The 15423-nt window shown below is 49.0% G+C and overlaps 1 protein-coding gene across 2 annotated transcripts in view; it reads left to right on the top strand.

Moving 5' to 3' along the window:
- LOC144120946 (uncharacterized) overlaps nucleotides 1–15423 on the top strand; it is a 209660-nt gene that overhangs the window by 167763 nt on the left and 26474 nt on the right. For both annotated transcript variants that reach the window (XM_077653772.1, XM_077653773.1), the window contains exons 11-12: nucleotides 176–232; nucleotides 12360–12551. In XM_077653772.1, coding sequence (XP_077509898.1) covers nucleotides 176–232; nucleotides 12360–12551 — 249 coding nt within the window. The remainder of the gene's footprint in view (nucleotides 1–175; nucleotides 233–12359; nucleotides 12552–15423) is intronic.

Here is a 15423-nt window from a genome sequence, read left to right on the forward strand (position 1 = left end):
CGCAAACGGACAGTCACGTTGAGGCAGGTCAGGCTGTTCTCTCTGTGACCCATAAACTGTGCACTTAATAGCACAGAGATTTAGCGCAGGGATTTTAGAAAAGAAAAGAACCAAAGCTCAGAAGTTTCGCAATGTATGCAAAACAAATGAATTGCTTTCTTTCCTTTTTATACAGTCGGATATGGCGTGCCAGTCGGGAACATCCAAGTGCCCACCACACCGAGACCACCAAGTAAGTCGGTCGTAGCGATATATGCTTCCAAGAGGGAAAACGCACCTTTTTATACACATATGCCTGTCGTAATGGCCCAGTGGCTTTGGCGCTCTGGTGCTGAGCCGAAGGTCGCGGGATCGAATCCCGGCTGCGGCGACTACATATTGACGGGGAAGAAATGCAGAAAGGTCGTTGTACCGACGTTGTACCGAGATTTCGGTGCGCATTGAATACTTGGCCTGAATTAATCCGGAGCAGTCCACTCTGGCATCGCTCACAGCTCATACCATACCAAACGTACCGTACCGTACTGTATCGTACCGCAAATGGCGGAAGCCAACAGCCACCGAAACCAAGAAGCATAGGGGAAGTCGTTTTCTTTAATTTTTGTACTTCTATCAATGGGAGATTGATAAAAGCATAAGAAAAAAAACATCCACATGCCGCCCGTGGGATTCGAATCCATGCACGACCTTCGAATATCGCGTCCGGTGCTCTAAAAAGGCGCCCGTGAGCTGTGCGATGTCAGTGCACGTTAAAGACCCCAAGGTGGTCGAAATTATTCCGGAGCTATCTGCCGCGGTGGCTCAGTGGTTAGAGCGCTCGGCTACTGATCCGGAGTTCCCGGGCTCGAACCCGACCGCGGCGGCCGCGTTTTTACGGAGGCAAAACGCTAAGGCGCCCGTGTGCTGTGCGATGTCAGTGCACGTTAAAGATCCCCAGGTGGTCGAAATTATTCCGGAGCCCTCCACTACGGCACCTCTTTCTTCTTTCACTCCCTCCTTTACCCCTTCCCTTACAGCGCGGTTCAGGTGTCCGCCGGTATATGAGACAGATACTGCGCCATTTCCTTTCCCCAAAAACCAATTATTATTATTATTATTATTATTATTATTATTATTATTATTATTATTATTATTATTATTATTATTATTATTATTATTATTATTATTATTATTATTATTATTATTATTATTATTAACTGAGCTACGGTGACAGCTGACCTATCTGCTGCCTCTCGTGGGTATTTATGTTTATTGCGTGTAAGCGAACCTTGAGAGTGTTCACCGGCGCCACCCTCGTCCATAGCGGTGGACGTAGAACGTCCTGCGTTATCACGAGTGCCACGTTGGAACGTGGTCAAGGAAAAACAATCACATGCCGACAGTGGGATCAGAACCCACGCGAAATTCGGAGGTCGTGGTTTCGGATCCCACCGGTGACATGTGGTTGTTTTTCTTCTGCTTTTATTAATCTCCCATCGATAAGAACTACAAAAATAAAAAAGACATCCCCTATGCTTCTTGGTTTCGTTGGTTGCTGGCTTCCGTCATTTATATAATAACGAGCATCTCTTCCCATTCCCCATGTTTTCTGAATATACCACACCATAACAAAGCGCATCCCACCGTATACCGTACCATAACGTGCCGTTTTTTCTTGCATTCATTAAACGAAAGAAAAGCAATGGGACTGAATACAGTGCATGCACCTCCATCTCGTACTCACGATGCGCGGTTTCACATGTCCAATATCGAGAGAGCCTTCGCTCTCTAGAATAGCGGCAGCGCATATGCGCCGGCATTCTTGTCTGATGGCTTCCGGAAATTTCGAGATTGCAGCCTTTCTGTCCGCGCGGCGCAAGATATCCCCGTCGCTGTTGTGTGGAATGAAAGCTCGGATACCGGGAGACTACCATGTGCTCGCGACATAACAACGCCGCCTACGACGACGACGCGGTGATAGGCGCAAAACGTGGCCCACGAAGAGAGAAAGGCTTCAGCATAAAACACCGCGCGACAGAGCCATCTCATTCGTATTTTCGGTATGCCGCGCCCGCTCATACAAAAGCACGCAGGGCGCGTTAGGGAAAACGCAAAATGGCGCGGCCATACTCCAAATGGATCCGCTGACGTGAATAGGGGCCGCGGGGCATTTTTATTATACAGCGGGGCCCACATTCGCCGTAGACAAAAAGAAGGCGGGGATGGGGAGGGGACGAGTAGGAATGGAAGGAGGCTGGTCAGGGACAAAGGAATAAACAAATGAAGAGTCGCGACCTCCCCCCTTCCCCCCCCCCCCCCCCAAAAAAAAAAAAGCATCGGGAGAGAGAGAAAGAGGAGAGGGACGCGACGGCGCGCGCTCATCGAGCCATCCCGGCAACATCCGGGCCAAACCACCGCGCGGCCATCATTTGCTGCCCGCGGGCCCAGGACGAAAGGGATGGAGAAAGAGGTGGGAGAAGCGTTACGAAGGAAACAGCGCAAGAACGGCAAAGAAAGAAGAAGAAAGCAGTCAGAAAGAAGAAAGAGGGAGCAGCCTGTCCTGTCGGCGCTCTTCTCCGCATTGCTTTCTTGCGTTGCGGAGTAGCCTACCCTTTCTGTGCACGCGCGTGCTCCTCGCTTGGTCGTGAGCTGCGCCACCGCCGCCGTTGGTGTGCAGGCGCACGCCAAGATTCGCTTTCGTCTCTCCAGAAAGGAAGAGCGCGCGCGGCCGGAAGGGGGGGGGGGGCAGAAAGGGGGTCCTGCCCGGTGAAATATGAGCCACTCGTTTGGGTAGAATCACGTCCGAGCAGGGCAATGTGCGCGCGAGGTCGCGGTGCTGTCCGAGGACGACGGTGCGGAGTGGACGTCCGCCGGTTTGCACACCGCGTGTCGCCGCTGACATCGTCTGATAATGTTTTTGCTGCCCAGACGTAATTTACAAACTACTTCTCTCACTTCTCATTCGCTTCACCTGCGCATTACCCGGAAACAAATTCTCCCAAATGCACAGCCTTGTCATTCATGCGTGAAAAATAGATTTAACAGATTTCTCGTCACGTAAACCGAAATCGGTAAACCGCACGCACAACAGTTATTCGCTCATCAGCTCCCGTGCCCGTTAATTAGCGCCTATTAATGCTTATGCCACTGTCCTCCTCTTACCTTGATCTACCTGCCTACTGCGCCCACTTCATATTTTCTGTTCACCGCTGTATAACCGTTTTTTTCACTGCCTCGCACCCTTCTCCGAATTCATCGCGCCTTCCATGAGCTTATAAGGATCCCAAACTCCAGCCACTACAGAGTACCTGTCTTTTGTATATAGTTGTATAGAGTGAAACGAGTTCATTTATTTTGTATCTTTCCAACGCCGTATTCCACTCAGATTTCCACTCTTCCTCCAATGCACTGCATGTAATTGCCTCGACGTTCTACTGTAATAGACTTGCACCATTCTGTGCTTTCCGAATTTCATCAAATGCATTGGTTGCACACTCTTCTATTAACCTCTTATTTCACAAGTGAAATGTTAATACGCCTGTGTACTGAAATTCTCGAGCGCAGAAAAGAACCCATGGGGGTAAAATTGTTTTCGATGGCTCTCCGCCACGGCGTGTGTAATAGCACACACTGTTTAATTTGGCACACACACGCACAAACAAAAACATTAAAGATGCACTAAAGAGGAATCTGAACTCGTCTTTTTACCGCGGGAACTCGATCTACACGTTCAGAGCATTTTTAGAGACTTCGAATTATTGACCTGTGCGGCCGATTTCCCTAACTTAAATCAATGAAACGTCGCGGCCCCCGCCTTTTTTTGAACTCAACGCTGAAGGTAGGAGGATTCAACCAACGCGTGGAGTGCCTTTCAGCCAGTCCCGTGGCGGCTTCGCTTTTATTTGTTTTTTAGCTTTAGGTTTCTGTGAATAGTTCCAGTCGCAGCCAACATAGCCGCAAATTAGGCCTAACGAAGTAAAAATACGCGTGGACGCTTTAATTTCCGTATCATTCCGCCAACGTCAGAGCAGCAAGCCACCAAGTGACTGGCTGAAAGGCAGTCCACGCGTTGGTTGACTCCTCCTACCTTCAGCATTGAGTTCAAAAAAAAAAAAAAAGGCGGCAGGCAGTACGTTTAATCCGATTTAAATTAGGGAAATCGGCCGCACAGGACAATAATTCGAAGTTTCTAAGAATGCTCGGTACGTGTAGATCGAGTTCCCGCGGTAAAAAAGACGAATTCAGAATCCTCTTTATTGCAGCTTTAACCTACTCTTATATCTGTGTCCCACTGCTGACAGTTCAGAAGTGCCACTCGCTCTTTTCCCTTTTCTTTTCTTCTATTGATTGTGATCTAACCTGCCACTCATTTTCACGTTCCTTCCAATTCGCTTCCACTTATCTGTCCCTCGCGCACGCACAAGCACGGCCGCTCCACACGCACAGCCGCTCCACGAGCGCAGAGCGCTCCTCCCAGCAACTCATCTGCGGCCGCTGCCAGCGTTTCGTCCCGGCGACGGGACACACGCTCCCGGACGTCCCTCTTTCCCTCGCCCTGGAAGGACCGAGATGAACAACTCCGCGGGAGCAAACACCGAGGCCACGCAGCCGCGGGAAAAGGAAAAAAACAGGGGGGGGGGGGGGGGAGGTTAAGGAGCAAAGCGGAAGGGCGACAAGAGAGAGGAGTGAAAGGGTGCAGACACGGCGCCATTCGGGAAAAGCGCCTTTCCCGGCCTCCCTTAATTTAATTCCAGCAGTCACCCTAGTCGTGCGGTGTTTCTCGAAGCCGGGAAGAAGACTGCCGCTATCTCGAGAGGTGCAAACATCACTTTTCATAGCGCGAGAACGCCGGCGAGCCTGCGGGGACAGACTAACACGTCCACGCACACAAACACACCCGGGCACGCGCGCGTCTTGGGAAGAGAGCCCGGCCTGTGGCGGCCCATCTAGCAACACACCCACGGCTTCCCGCCGACGCGCAGCTGAAAGTGCAACCGGATGTGGGAAGAGCTGGAGGGGAAGCCGGGAAGCCGTGCACACGCGTATAAGAAGGATTCCTCTTCGGCACAAGGCTGCGGCAGCGGGGTCGGTCGTTCGCTGCGGAAGCGAGGAACGCTTTGCGCTAACTCACCGAGCCATTCCCAACGCTTGAGGCCGCCTCGGGCGGCGTCGCGACCCTGTTTACCGTAAATCTTTGCTAATGCGCCGCCAGGCGCGCTCGCGGCGTGTTGTGTGTGTGTAGCGTGCGGCCAAAGCTCGTTACGGTGCTCCGCCGCCAGACGTGCCCCGCGAACTATGGGGAAACGAAGGGAAGTGGCCGGCGAGGAAATGGGGAAAATGGGAGGCGAGGTTCCACCCGTTGGCTTCTCTCTCTCTCTCCTGGCTGATCACCCTCTCCTCCGCTCCCACCACGTCGGTTTCTTCAGCAGGCCATAATTGGTTGTTGCGGAGTTAGTTCATCTGCTTCTGCCTCACCCGCTCTGCTCTCTATCATTCTTCTTGCGCGCTTGATTGATGCTGCGGTGACGGTACTCCGCAAATTCTTCGGCGCATCGATTGCCGTAGTCGATGAACGGAGCGACCCTGTACTTAAGCCTGCTTGTACACGCAGCCGTTAATGAACCCCGGGAGTCCACTTATCAAAGAGGAGGTATACAGAGAAGAGGAAATTGCGGGAGCGCCACCTATTTGCCGCTCGAATAAATCCTTTCAGAGGTAGTACTATAAATGCACACCACAGGAGCAGAGTAAAGCACTGTTTTTTTTTTTTTCAATTCTGACTGGAGTTCCCGGGTTCGAACCCGACCGCGGCGGCTGCGTTTTTATGGAGGAAAAACGGTAAGGCGCCCGTGTGCTGTGCAATGTCAGAGCACGTTAAAGATCCCCAGGTGGTCGAAATTATTCCGGAGCCCTTTACTACGGACCTATTTGTTCCTTTCTTCTTTCACTCCCTGCTTTATTCCTTCCCTTACGGCGCGGTTCAGGTGTCCAAAGATATATGAGACAGTTACTGCGCCATTTCCTTCCCCGAAAAACCAATTATTATTATTATTATGGTGCGAAACTTACAGAACATCGTCGTCGGTGTGGGAAATTGCGACAGATAGCGGGTAGAACAAAGAAAGACAGCCACGAAAACTTTAATTATCTCTATTCAGTAAGTTTAACTCCTCACGCAAAAGTCGACATTGGAAGACAAAAAGTTAAAGGAAGGGTTATTAGATTATATGACGAGAACAACAGCAAAAAAAAACGACGTAAGGCAGAAGACAGATAAAAGCAAACGAGCGCCAGGGAAACGCTGCATTCTCAGTAGGAAGAAGTTATGTAGCTTCTTACTTTATCTCAAAGTCATTCCTCTCCCCTCCTTCCCGACCCTCCCTCACGTACAGTCTTCGTGTACTATAACGGGTTCCCCTGGGTTCCCTCCAAGCCGACGTCTATACACGCAGGAGACCATTCCCGAGATCCCCGTCGACAATGCATCTGCCGTGTTCCCTTCATGGCGCGGCAGCATCTCCCCTGAGCTCTGACTGAACTGAGCTCCTCATTTTTTCTAGAGACTTTTGCCTCATCCTTCCTTTCCTTCCCTTTTTTTTCTCCCCTGTGCTTCGTATACAAGCGCATTCCCCCATTGCCGGGCCATGAAAAATTGCTGTCATCTGTGGATGACACGGCGAAAGAGAGACGGTAGCAAGCGCAGCCACAAAGACGAAGACGAGCGAACTAAGGTCTATCGGGACCTCGCCCTTTGCGCGGAGTTGTACGCGGGAGAGAAACGTCTAGAACAACAAAAAAAGGAAAACAGGGAAGACCAGCTCGTCGTGACAGCGCGCGCGTCCGCCATTAGTAGGGCATCGTGCCAGTGTTCTTTCCCGTTATGCAGCTCGAACAAGTGCGCATTTTTTCTGCCTTTTTTTCGTTAGTTTGTTTCATCTCATCTATCTTTTTGGCACGCTGCCAGACAGCGCACGCGCAAGCTTAAATCGTTGTGGAGTTGCCGCAAAGCATGCTGCACCAGTGCTGCGGTCAATGTGTCGTATGAAGCGTTTTTAATCTTCCAATGTGTTGCTTCAGAAGTGTTAGTTATTAGCTTGTTCATGCTCACAATTTCCATTTCATAAAGTTCAACCATAATAGATATTATTTTTTAATTAAGACATGATTAGATGACGTGTTAGCATCCGTTGTCGGAGCCGGCAACCGTTCCTCCCTTAACAAGAAGAATTCGGGGTGAAAAATCAGTACAGATAAAAGGAAACGTCACAACGCCTAGGAATAGGTGAAATCAGGCCCTATTAAGTCCTTCAGCACAAGCCAAGTCTCCGCATGCAGTGTATACTTTAGCGACCGTAAAAAAAAAAGAGCTTAAGGGACGCGTGTTGTCGAAAAAATTCAGGGGGCACTTTGTTGAACTAAAGCGCGGTGAGGCGAAAGCCTTTAGCGCGGTGCTGCTGCTTGTGTCACTGATGTGTGGTTAAGATGTTAAGTACTTGCGTTTGCCCGCATTCTGAGACTTCATTGAAGCGAGCGCTAGGAGGGAGGTTGCGTGGCACCCGATTCGGTCGACAGCTGCAAGGCGTCCGGCGCGCGCGCCGGTGGCGCCACCTCGCGCACGCGCAGTGAACTACAAATGGCGCAACATGGCCTCCCAGATCACCACACGCGCTAGCGCTTGCGGGTAATCTCGGAAGTCATGCACGCAAGAGCGCTACGGACGGAGCAAGAGCCATTAAAGGCTATCGCCTTAAAAAAAAGGTAATTGCAACTGCGCTCGCGACGGCGGATAGAGCATGCACATCCTCTCATAGCTTGAAACATTTCAAGCGACTGGATTACGTGACTGCGCCGTAATATATTTTTCTTCTACACACCCACGTCCCGTAAATTTTTGATCGCCATAGTAGATGCCACACACGTCGCACACAAGGCATAAAGTCATGGCACACACAGATGTGCAGATTACACGCGTGATTAACGGGTTGATGCCCACACCGACACCAGTTAATGATCACCCTTAGTTTCCAGTTCCTGCACAAGTTGCTGCGTCAAAATGCACACACCGAACCAGTTCACGGTCCCGAGGTTCACATACAGATGTCCAGCTTTTAAATGAACTAATGTTGTTCCGTTATAAGTGCTAAAAAATTATTCCGTCTGTTTTTTTCTTCCGAAGTGGATGCTTTGAACAATTTTCAGGCATAAATTCACGCTCCTACGCGCCCCGCACTGTTGTTTTGCCACTACACAACCCAGTACTGTGGAAAAGCACCACTACGACGACTATGCGAGAATTGACGACACTAGCTCCACATCGCGACGTCTTTTGTGTAAGAACGTGGTATCGGTATTTCCCGGGAGTGGCATTTGCGATGGGTGAAAATACTAGCGGACTGTCAAGAGAAACTTTGGGCGTTTTGGGCAGCATCGTGTCACCAGAGTTTCATCCATTCCACACCAAGGCATTACAGAGAGGAAATCGGTGGATGTGCACTCGCACCCAACATTTCTGGACAAAAGCATTTTTGAGTGGAAGACCGTTTATGAACGCAATTTTTACTCATAATGTAATATTTCACTATAGTAATCAATATATTTGCAGATCACCCGACGGCAGTTTTGTATTTTTTTTTCTATTAACGTTTTTGCTATCCTCAAAAGAGTCCCCATCGGTTTCCTATCACAGTCTGAAATGTTCGGTGCGATCGATGGGAACATTTTAAAAGAAATATTTTGCTACATACCAGAAGAATGGATCATTACGTTCAATATTTCCATAACAGTATCTTACAATTTTCCAATTTTCAAAATTTTTGACCAAGAATGTTGGACATGCACTTAGACTGGCAGCTGGAAGAGCCCCAAAACTAAATACGAGCACAGACCAGAACAACACAAGCTCTCTCTCTCTCTCTCTCTCTTTATTTTTCTGTATTGAAGCCAGTGTCAGTAAAGATCAATGTGAACACCCTGAGAAGAGAAAACTTACATGACACCTTTGTCCGATTTCTCTCCATGCAATCCGATTTACGTCCCTGTCAGCCTCAGCACAAGAACTTGCGACAAGTTGCAGGGACACCACGTAGTCCATGGACACTATGTCGCACTTAACAAGGGCTCCAGAAAAAAAAATCTAGTGGAATGGCTATCACGGAATCCTTTCAGTATGACCGCCTCATTAAATTCAACATCCCCTTCTCCGCTCATGAAGATGTCTCCTGCTGTTCCGCTCACTACACTCGGCCCATTCGCAGCCATCCACCTCCCCATACACATACAGCCACTGGCTGACGATTGATTATACCGAGCGCAAACCAATGTCTTGTCTTGGAAGACTGCATTTTTTTTTTCAAAATTCTAGTTGCATTGCGGTGAGGCATTTTATATCGTGCGAAGGTTGGGAAAGCAGTACGCATTTCCGCCTGAGTCGATGAAATTCGCCCCGATGCTGAATGCAGCGCAAACTAGCAAGGAAAAAAATAAATACCAGCAAACTTCTCTAGCCCAGTCAAAACTTGGAGAGTTCACCCTACGAATGGCACTACACCGGCAGAGCTGCCGGCAAGGGTTTCGCATGTAACGAAAATCGTAAATCAGAAAATTAATTTATGGGCACACCTGCCCGTAAAAACTCCGTGAAACAGTACGCCAAGTTCTAATAAAATCCGCGTCATTTAGAATGTACAAGGACGCCTGATTACATTACGTGTTGGCAATGAAATAGCATCATAAGTTTTGTTTGCGGAACCCTACACGTCTGGCTGCACACAACCAGACATCTCTTCGGGCCATCTAGCTGGGGGTTAGATGTTTTCCCGAAAGTGTCTTGAAGTGGCGCCACAAACGCATAGAAGATACGTCGAAAGGTATAGTTGGCACTTCCTGTCCGGTGGCGTCACTTGCTCCCAGCCAATGGGCAAATTTTATGACCGACGGCGCATTTTAGCACCATGAAGCTTCTAATTAACGCTATCGCGATAGTAAATGTCCTGAATGACCTTAGCTCGCGAAGCGAAGCGAGTAACCAGGCGAAAGCGAGATAACCGCTGGTCCTTAAGGGTAACGGAGTGGTTTTCAAGAGAAGGCAAGCGTAGCAGGGGGCGGCAGAAAGTTAGGTGGGTGGAGGAGATTAAAGAAGTTTGCGGGGATACGGTGGCCGCAGTTGGTAAAGGACATGGCTAATTGTAGGGACATGGGAGAGGCCTTTGCCCTGCAGTGGGCGTAGTCAGGCTGATGACGATGATGAATCGAGACAGGCTTGGCATCGAGGAAGTGATAAACCACCGCTGACACGCTCTACAGTTTTTAATAGACAGCGCCGCTCTAAGGCGGCCTGAATCAATGTGAAAAGAACACAAACTGAAGAGAACGTGAGATGTTAATTGCCGGCCTTCCCTTGAAAAACGAGCCACGCCGGGAGGTCTCGTTTGAATCACTGGGAAAGCAGTAAATGAAGAGAGAGAGAAATGGAGAGAGGTGAAAAAAAAAGAAAGCAAAACGTCACGACACGTTTCGATGCACAACATTAATCCGAAGACGCTGACAAATTAGCTGCAACGGCCCCGCGCGGCACCCCGTAAAAATGGCGGCAGCGGATATTTGAACGCTATACTCCACGTGAACGCGTCCGCCCCACCGACGTCTGACGCGCCGGGCCGTAATGGTTTAATCAATTTCTGGCTCGTCAGTTTGCCTTCGACCACGGTTCATTACGCCGCCTTCCTGCCCTTTCCTTATTACGGAGAGGTGATATATATATCGAGAAAAAAAAAACGTATATATGGAAAGGGAGAAAGACAGATTCCTTTATTTTAGTGGCGCTCATAATTTACATCCCGAACTCTTTATTATAGCGACACCAATTCGCACCCGTACAGAAGCGCACGGGGGGAGTCGAGCTGTGATGAGAAAAAAAAAATCTGATCTGAAAAAGAAAACATGCATCTACAAGCTTTTACTTATGCCACCACGCAGCGAGTAGTGTGTCCAAGTTAGTTATTTCATTCTTATAAATAACACGCGCTCCGCACAGACAGAGCACTTCAGAAACACCGTTACCTTGGAACCGAACGATATAGAAAGACGAATGACACACACCGTTGTTAACGCCAAAGTATATAAAAGCGAGCGGGAAGGTTTTAGGTCAAGCGTACAACAAAAACCTAAATAAAGATTTGCAGCGGTTAGAATGAAAGCACAAGTTGAAAAAAGGTAAAAAAGAATCGAACTAGCCACAAGTGGGAACCGAATACTTTATGAGTCCTCTACGAAATCAGGTGCGGCGGCGACTGCCGCGCCCACTTCGCTTTCAGTGGAATCTCGTTAATTTTATCTCGCTTAATTCGAACTAACGCTCTTTTTCTCCTTATCATCACCTGCATTAATATGAGTCCCGATGTGGCTTTCGTTATTTCGAACTCCGCTTAATGCGAACAAATTTCCGGCCCCCTTAGAGTTCGAGCTATCTATGTTCGACTGCGTTTATTCGTATGACGATGGGCGGCAGATAGTGACGCTACCTCCAGAGGGCTAACCAGTACCGTTCGTCACTCTGGCAACGCATGTGGCGCAGATACCAAACCAGAATGACACGTGAAACGTAACTGAAGGCAGCAGCAAGTAACAAAACTGTCGTCATTGCTGCACGTACTCACCGGATCAAAGATTGCTAATCGGAACCTGCGGTTGTGCGATAAGTTGGCAGGAATTAAAGAAACCGGCATCAAAGGCAGAATTTTTTCATGCGTTAACATACCACCATTCATTTACTTCCGTCAAGAAGACAAAGGATGAGGGGGGGGGGGGGAAAGGGGGGGGGGGCGAGAGAACACGTAGAAAAGAAAGCGAATGACTATTAAAAAAGTACGAAATGGACCATCACAGCTTCTCACCCGCTACAGACGCATTGCCATTACATGCACACATATAGGCGCAAGGGCATGCTGGGCTTGTTCCATCTTCATTTTTGTCTGAACGTGAACTGGCTCTTAGCGTTATTCAGTTAATTGTCCTCCATCCTGTAACTGACCGGTTGACGACTGCCCAGGCAAAAAGGAGGGAGAAAGAGAAGAAGACATTAATGGCGGGTAAATCAAGGCCTCAGATATACACATATGCTCTTCCGTAAAGCGGACAAGAGCTAACTGGTTCACATGACCCGCCATGGACAACAAGGAAAATCATTTGGCCACGGCACATGACAGCCACCTCGTATGAATGCAGCCCACTCTGCATTCGTTGATGCCACTTCCAGAGTGCTACTTGCGTCTAAACTCCTTTTCCTAGGCATTGAAATCGCCGTAACGTTATTAACGAAGGTCTCCTGCACTGTGGAACACCAGCGCACACTCTGAAGGGCGTTTGCGGTGACCCACTCGCAGGCTGCTTCTACAAGTCCGAGCGGTACGAGCATGGCGACTCGGTGGAGACGCCGGAGCCCTGTCTGAACTGCACCTGCCAGAAGGGCGTGCTTGTCTGCTACCTGCGCGTCTGTCCAGCCATCGGAACACCAGCGCCCGGATGCTTCACGGCCAGGGAGTCGGGACAGTGCTGCCCCAACGTCTTCTGCAGTGGTACGTGCCTCGCCTCTCTCTCTCTCTTCTCCTAAGACATACAAATGAATATAACCGTTACTCGGCAGGAAGCCTTGACAAAGTTTGCGTACGCCTGTCCGCAGTGGGTAATTAACTAAGCAGCACATGAAGACACCATCGGTTATTTAGGATAACAGCTTCGCTCTCCCTTCTGTATCCCTCTTTCTTTTTTTTTTTTTAAGGAGAGGGACCTGCTATGTTCAATCTCGTAAACCATGAAGCGTCGAAAGCAAGCACTGAGGAACCTGGCATCCAAGGTGACAGCGTCGTTTGAATGGCAGATCCACTGAGGGTCTCAATACTATGAACAAAAGTGCAAAGTAACATAGTCTATATGTAGCCGCCGATGATCCCCATCAAGACTTCCCTCCAAGACCAATGTTTGCACCAACACCCATGTTGACAGCGCGCGTTGAGGGGCCCTGAAGCCCTTCGCTGAAGGCGAAGGTTCGCTTTGAGGCTTTCCTTCTTTGCTAACGTCCCGGCCAATACAGGGCAAGTCTAAGGCAACTCGGAAAATGCACGCAATCAATGGCTAGTCAAGGGCCGATGTATATATATATCCTAGCCTGAAATGCGAAATCAAGAGGAGGAAAGAACTTGAGCAGGATATGTAATGCGCGGAACGGACAACCGATGATTCTGTCCGGTCAAGGAGTGGGAAATAAAGATAACGAAACGGTCGAAGAAGGCAGAGTCAGATGAGAGGATAAGAATGGGAAATGTTCTGAGGAACGGTGGTCAAAGCTGGCGCGGGAAAAAGCTAATTGAAGATAGATCAGTATTAGAGGCTTCTGTCTCACAACGTACATAAAACTAGCCAGCACGATGGTAATTTTGCAACAGTTTGTTGCATTTTTATTTTCCATTCATGAAGGTACTCGGACCTCCGTAAAGGTGTTCTAGTTAATCAGCGCTAACGGCGCTAATTATGTAGGCGGAACGTAGGAAAACATGCCAGAGAAAACAGGGTCGGGGCCTGGCCTACAGCTAGGAACAAGCTGCGTTCGTGCAAAAACACACATCAGCCGCGCAGTTCTAGAAGAACAAGAAGAATAAAAGAAAGCATAATAAGGAGGAATGGGAAAAGGAAGAAAAGCAAAAACAAAAAGAAAACGTTCCCAGCCGCTTCAGGCCCTGGATAAAGAATGCACTAGCGCTTGCTAATTTTCTTTTCTTCGGTTTCTTCTACTTTTCCTTCTCTTTTCTTTATTCGACGTAGGCGCAAATCATGCTTAAATTATATCCTTATTTGTAGGTCGGCGCCCGCGTTGTTCCCCGTGTGTTCTTGCATCCCGCCTAATTAGCTGTGTTTGCACTCAGAAAGGTGCCAACTAGTCCGCCTCAACACCCTTATTCAGGAAGAGGAGGTGCCGTCTTCGTCTTTCGCAAAAGTGGAAAGTGGCGGTAGTTTATTTTCGCTGACTCAGCGCAAGCCAACTGCCCGAAGCAAAATAAGCCGTGAAGTACAGCGAGCAGCTAAAGCGCAAAAATTTTCCAGAAAGACTGGAGGAGGAATAAGCAAGTTTATTTGTCTATATGACCCTCCTAGTCGGAGCCCCTAGTCCGAGGCCCCATAGGTGCCGGCAACCAACTCCGCTCGTGCCACCAGCCATTTCTGACCAGGAACAGTGGGGTCAGTTAGTCGCTCCGCCCACCAGGTTTGAGAAGGGTTAGGAATGGGGAAACATACCTACATTGTGGAAGAGGGTTGGACGGTCCCCACTGTGCGGACACCGAGGGCGACCAGCAGAAGCTTGTCGACGAGAAAGAGCACTATGAGGAGGAGGATAGTGCTGCCTCGCAAGTGGCACGTCCGCAAGGTACGTGAAATTAGAGGATGTGGAGAGGGTGTTGGCTGAGCCATCCCCGGAGGTCCGGTCGGAGAGTTATCGGGCCAACGTATGAGCGCCCCCCTTACCGGAAATACCTGAGGTGACCAGGAATCGCAAATAAGTTTGTAAGTATTGGAAGTGTTGAGAGCACAGTCAAGTGATAATGTAGAGTGTTGAGAGCACAGTTGCGACAAACCGACTGTGAATATTTGAGAATATCAATTGGATGCGTGTAGTCTAGGTACTGTGTGGCCAGAACGGCACTGACTATTGCCCGTTCTTCTAAATGGGCGAGCTCGTGAAGTTCGAGTTCAAAGTAGTGAAGGGGTACCGGGTCAGGGCTTATTACCGGGACAACGTCACCCCGCCCCATGGCTGCACTTGCATCTTTCAGGGTTCAATTGAAGCTTTGCGCTGCACCCACCGAATGCCTGAATGATGTGCGTGTTTCTGCAGACTGTTGTTCAAATGTGTGGCAGGTATCAGTAGTTATATATGAGTGGTTTTTACAAGAACATGAGGCTGAAGCTGTGGCGACTGTTTCATTTACACCCTTCAAAAGGTAGTGAATCCTTGTTCAATTGTGCGAATCTTTGGCGGCTTCGGGCTCACCTAACAGCATCAACTGTGTCGCTGTTTTGATTCCTGGTGTGAGTGTGCGTTGTGGCAATAATATTCTCGGCGTGAAATAAAAAGGCCAGGGATAATTAATGTGCTAGAATTTTTCTAATGCTCGCGCACAAAGCTTCTACGATGAGAACAGCCACACAAAACTATAGTACATGGTTGAGAGAGGTTGGTGAGATGGTTATTGATAATCACAAAGTGAACAATGGAGGGGGAAGCCTCAGTGTGCTTGCAAGCGCACCGACAAGAGGACTTGTCTTCGCCTGGGCAAGGCGTTCATCATTGGCGGTGTTTAAATAGGGTCTTCACTCCGAGGAAGAAGGCCTGGTGAGGGGGAGGAGGGTGTAAAGTGGGAATGGTGTTAGGATGAGGAGAGTGAATCTTGTCCA

This window comes from Amblyomma americanum, chromosome 2 (genome assembly GCF_052857255.1).
Source record: "Amblyomma americanum isolate KBUSLIRL-KWMA chromosome 2, ASM5285725v1, whole genome shotgun sequence".
Lineage (NCBI taxonomy): Eukaryota > Metazoa > Arthropoda > Arachnida > Ixodida > Ixodidae > Amblyomma > Amblyomma americanum.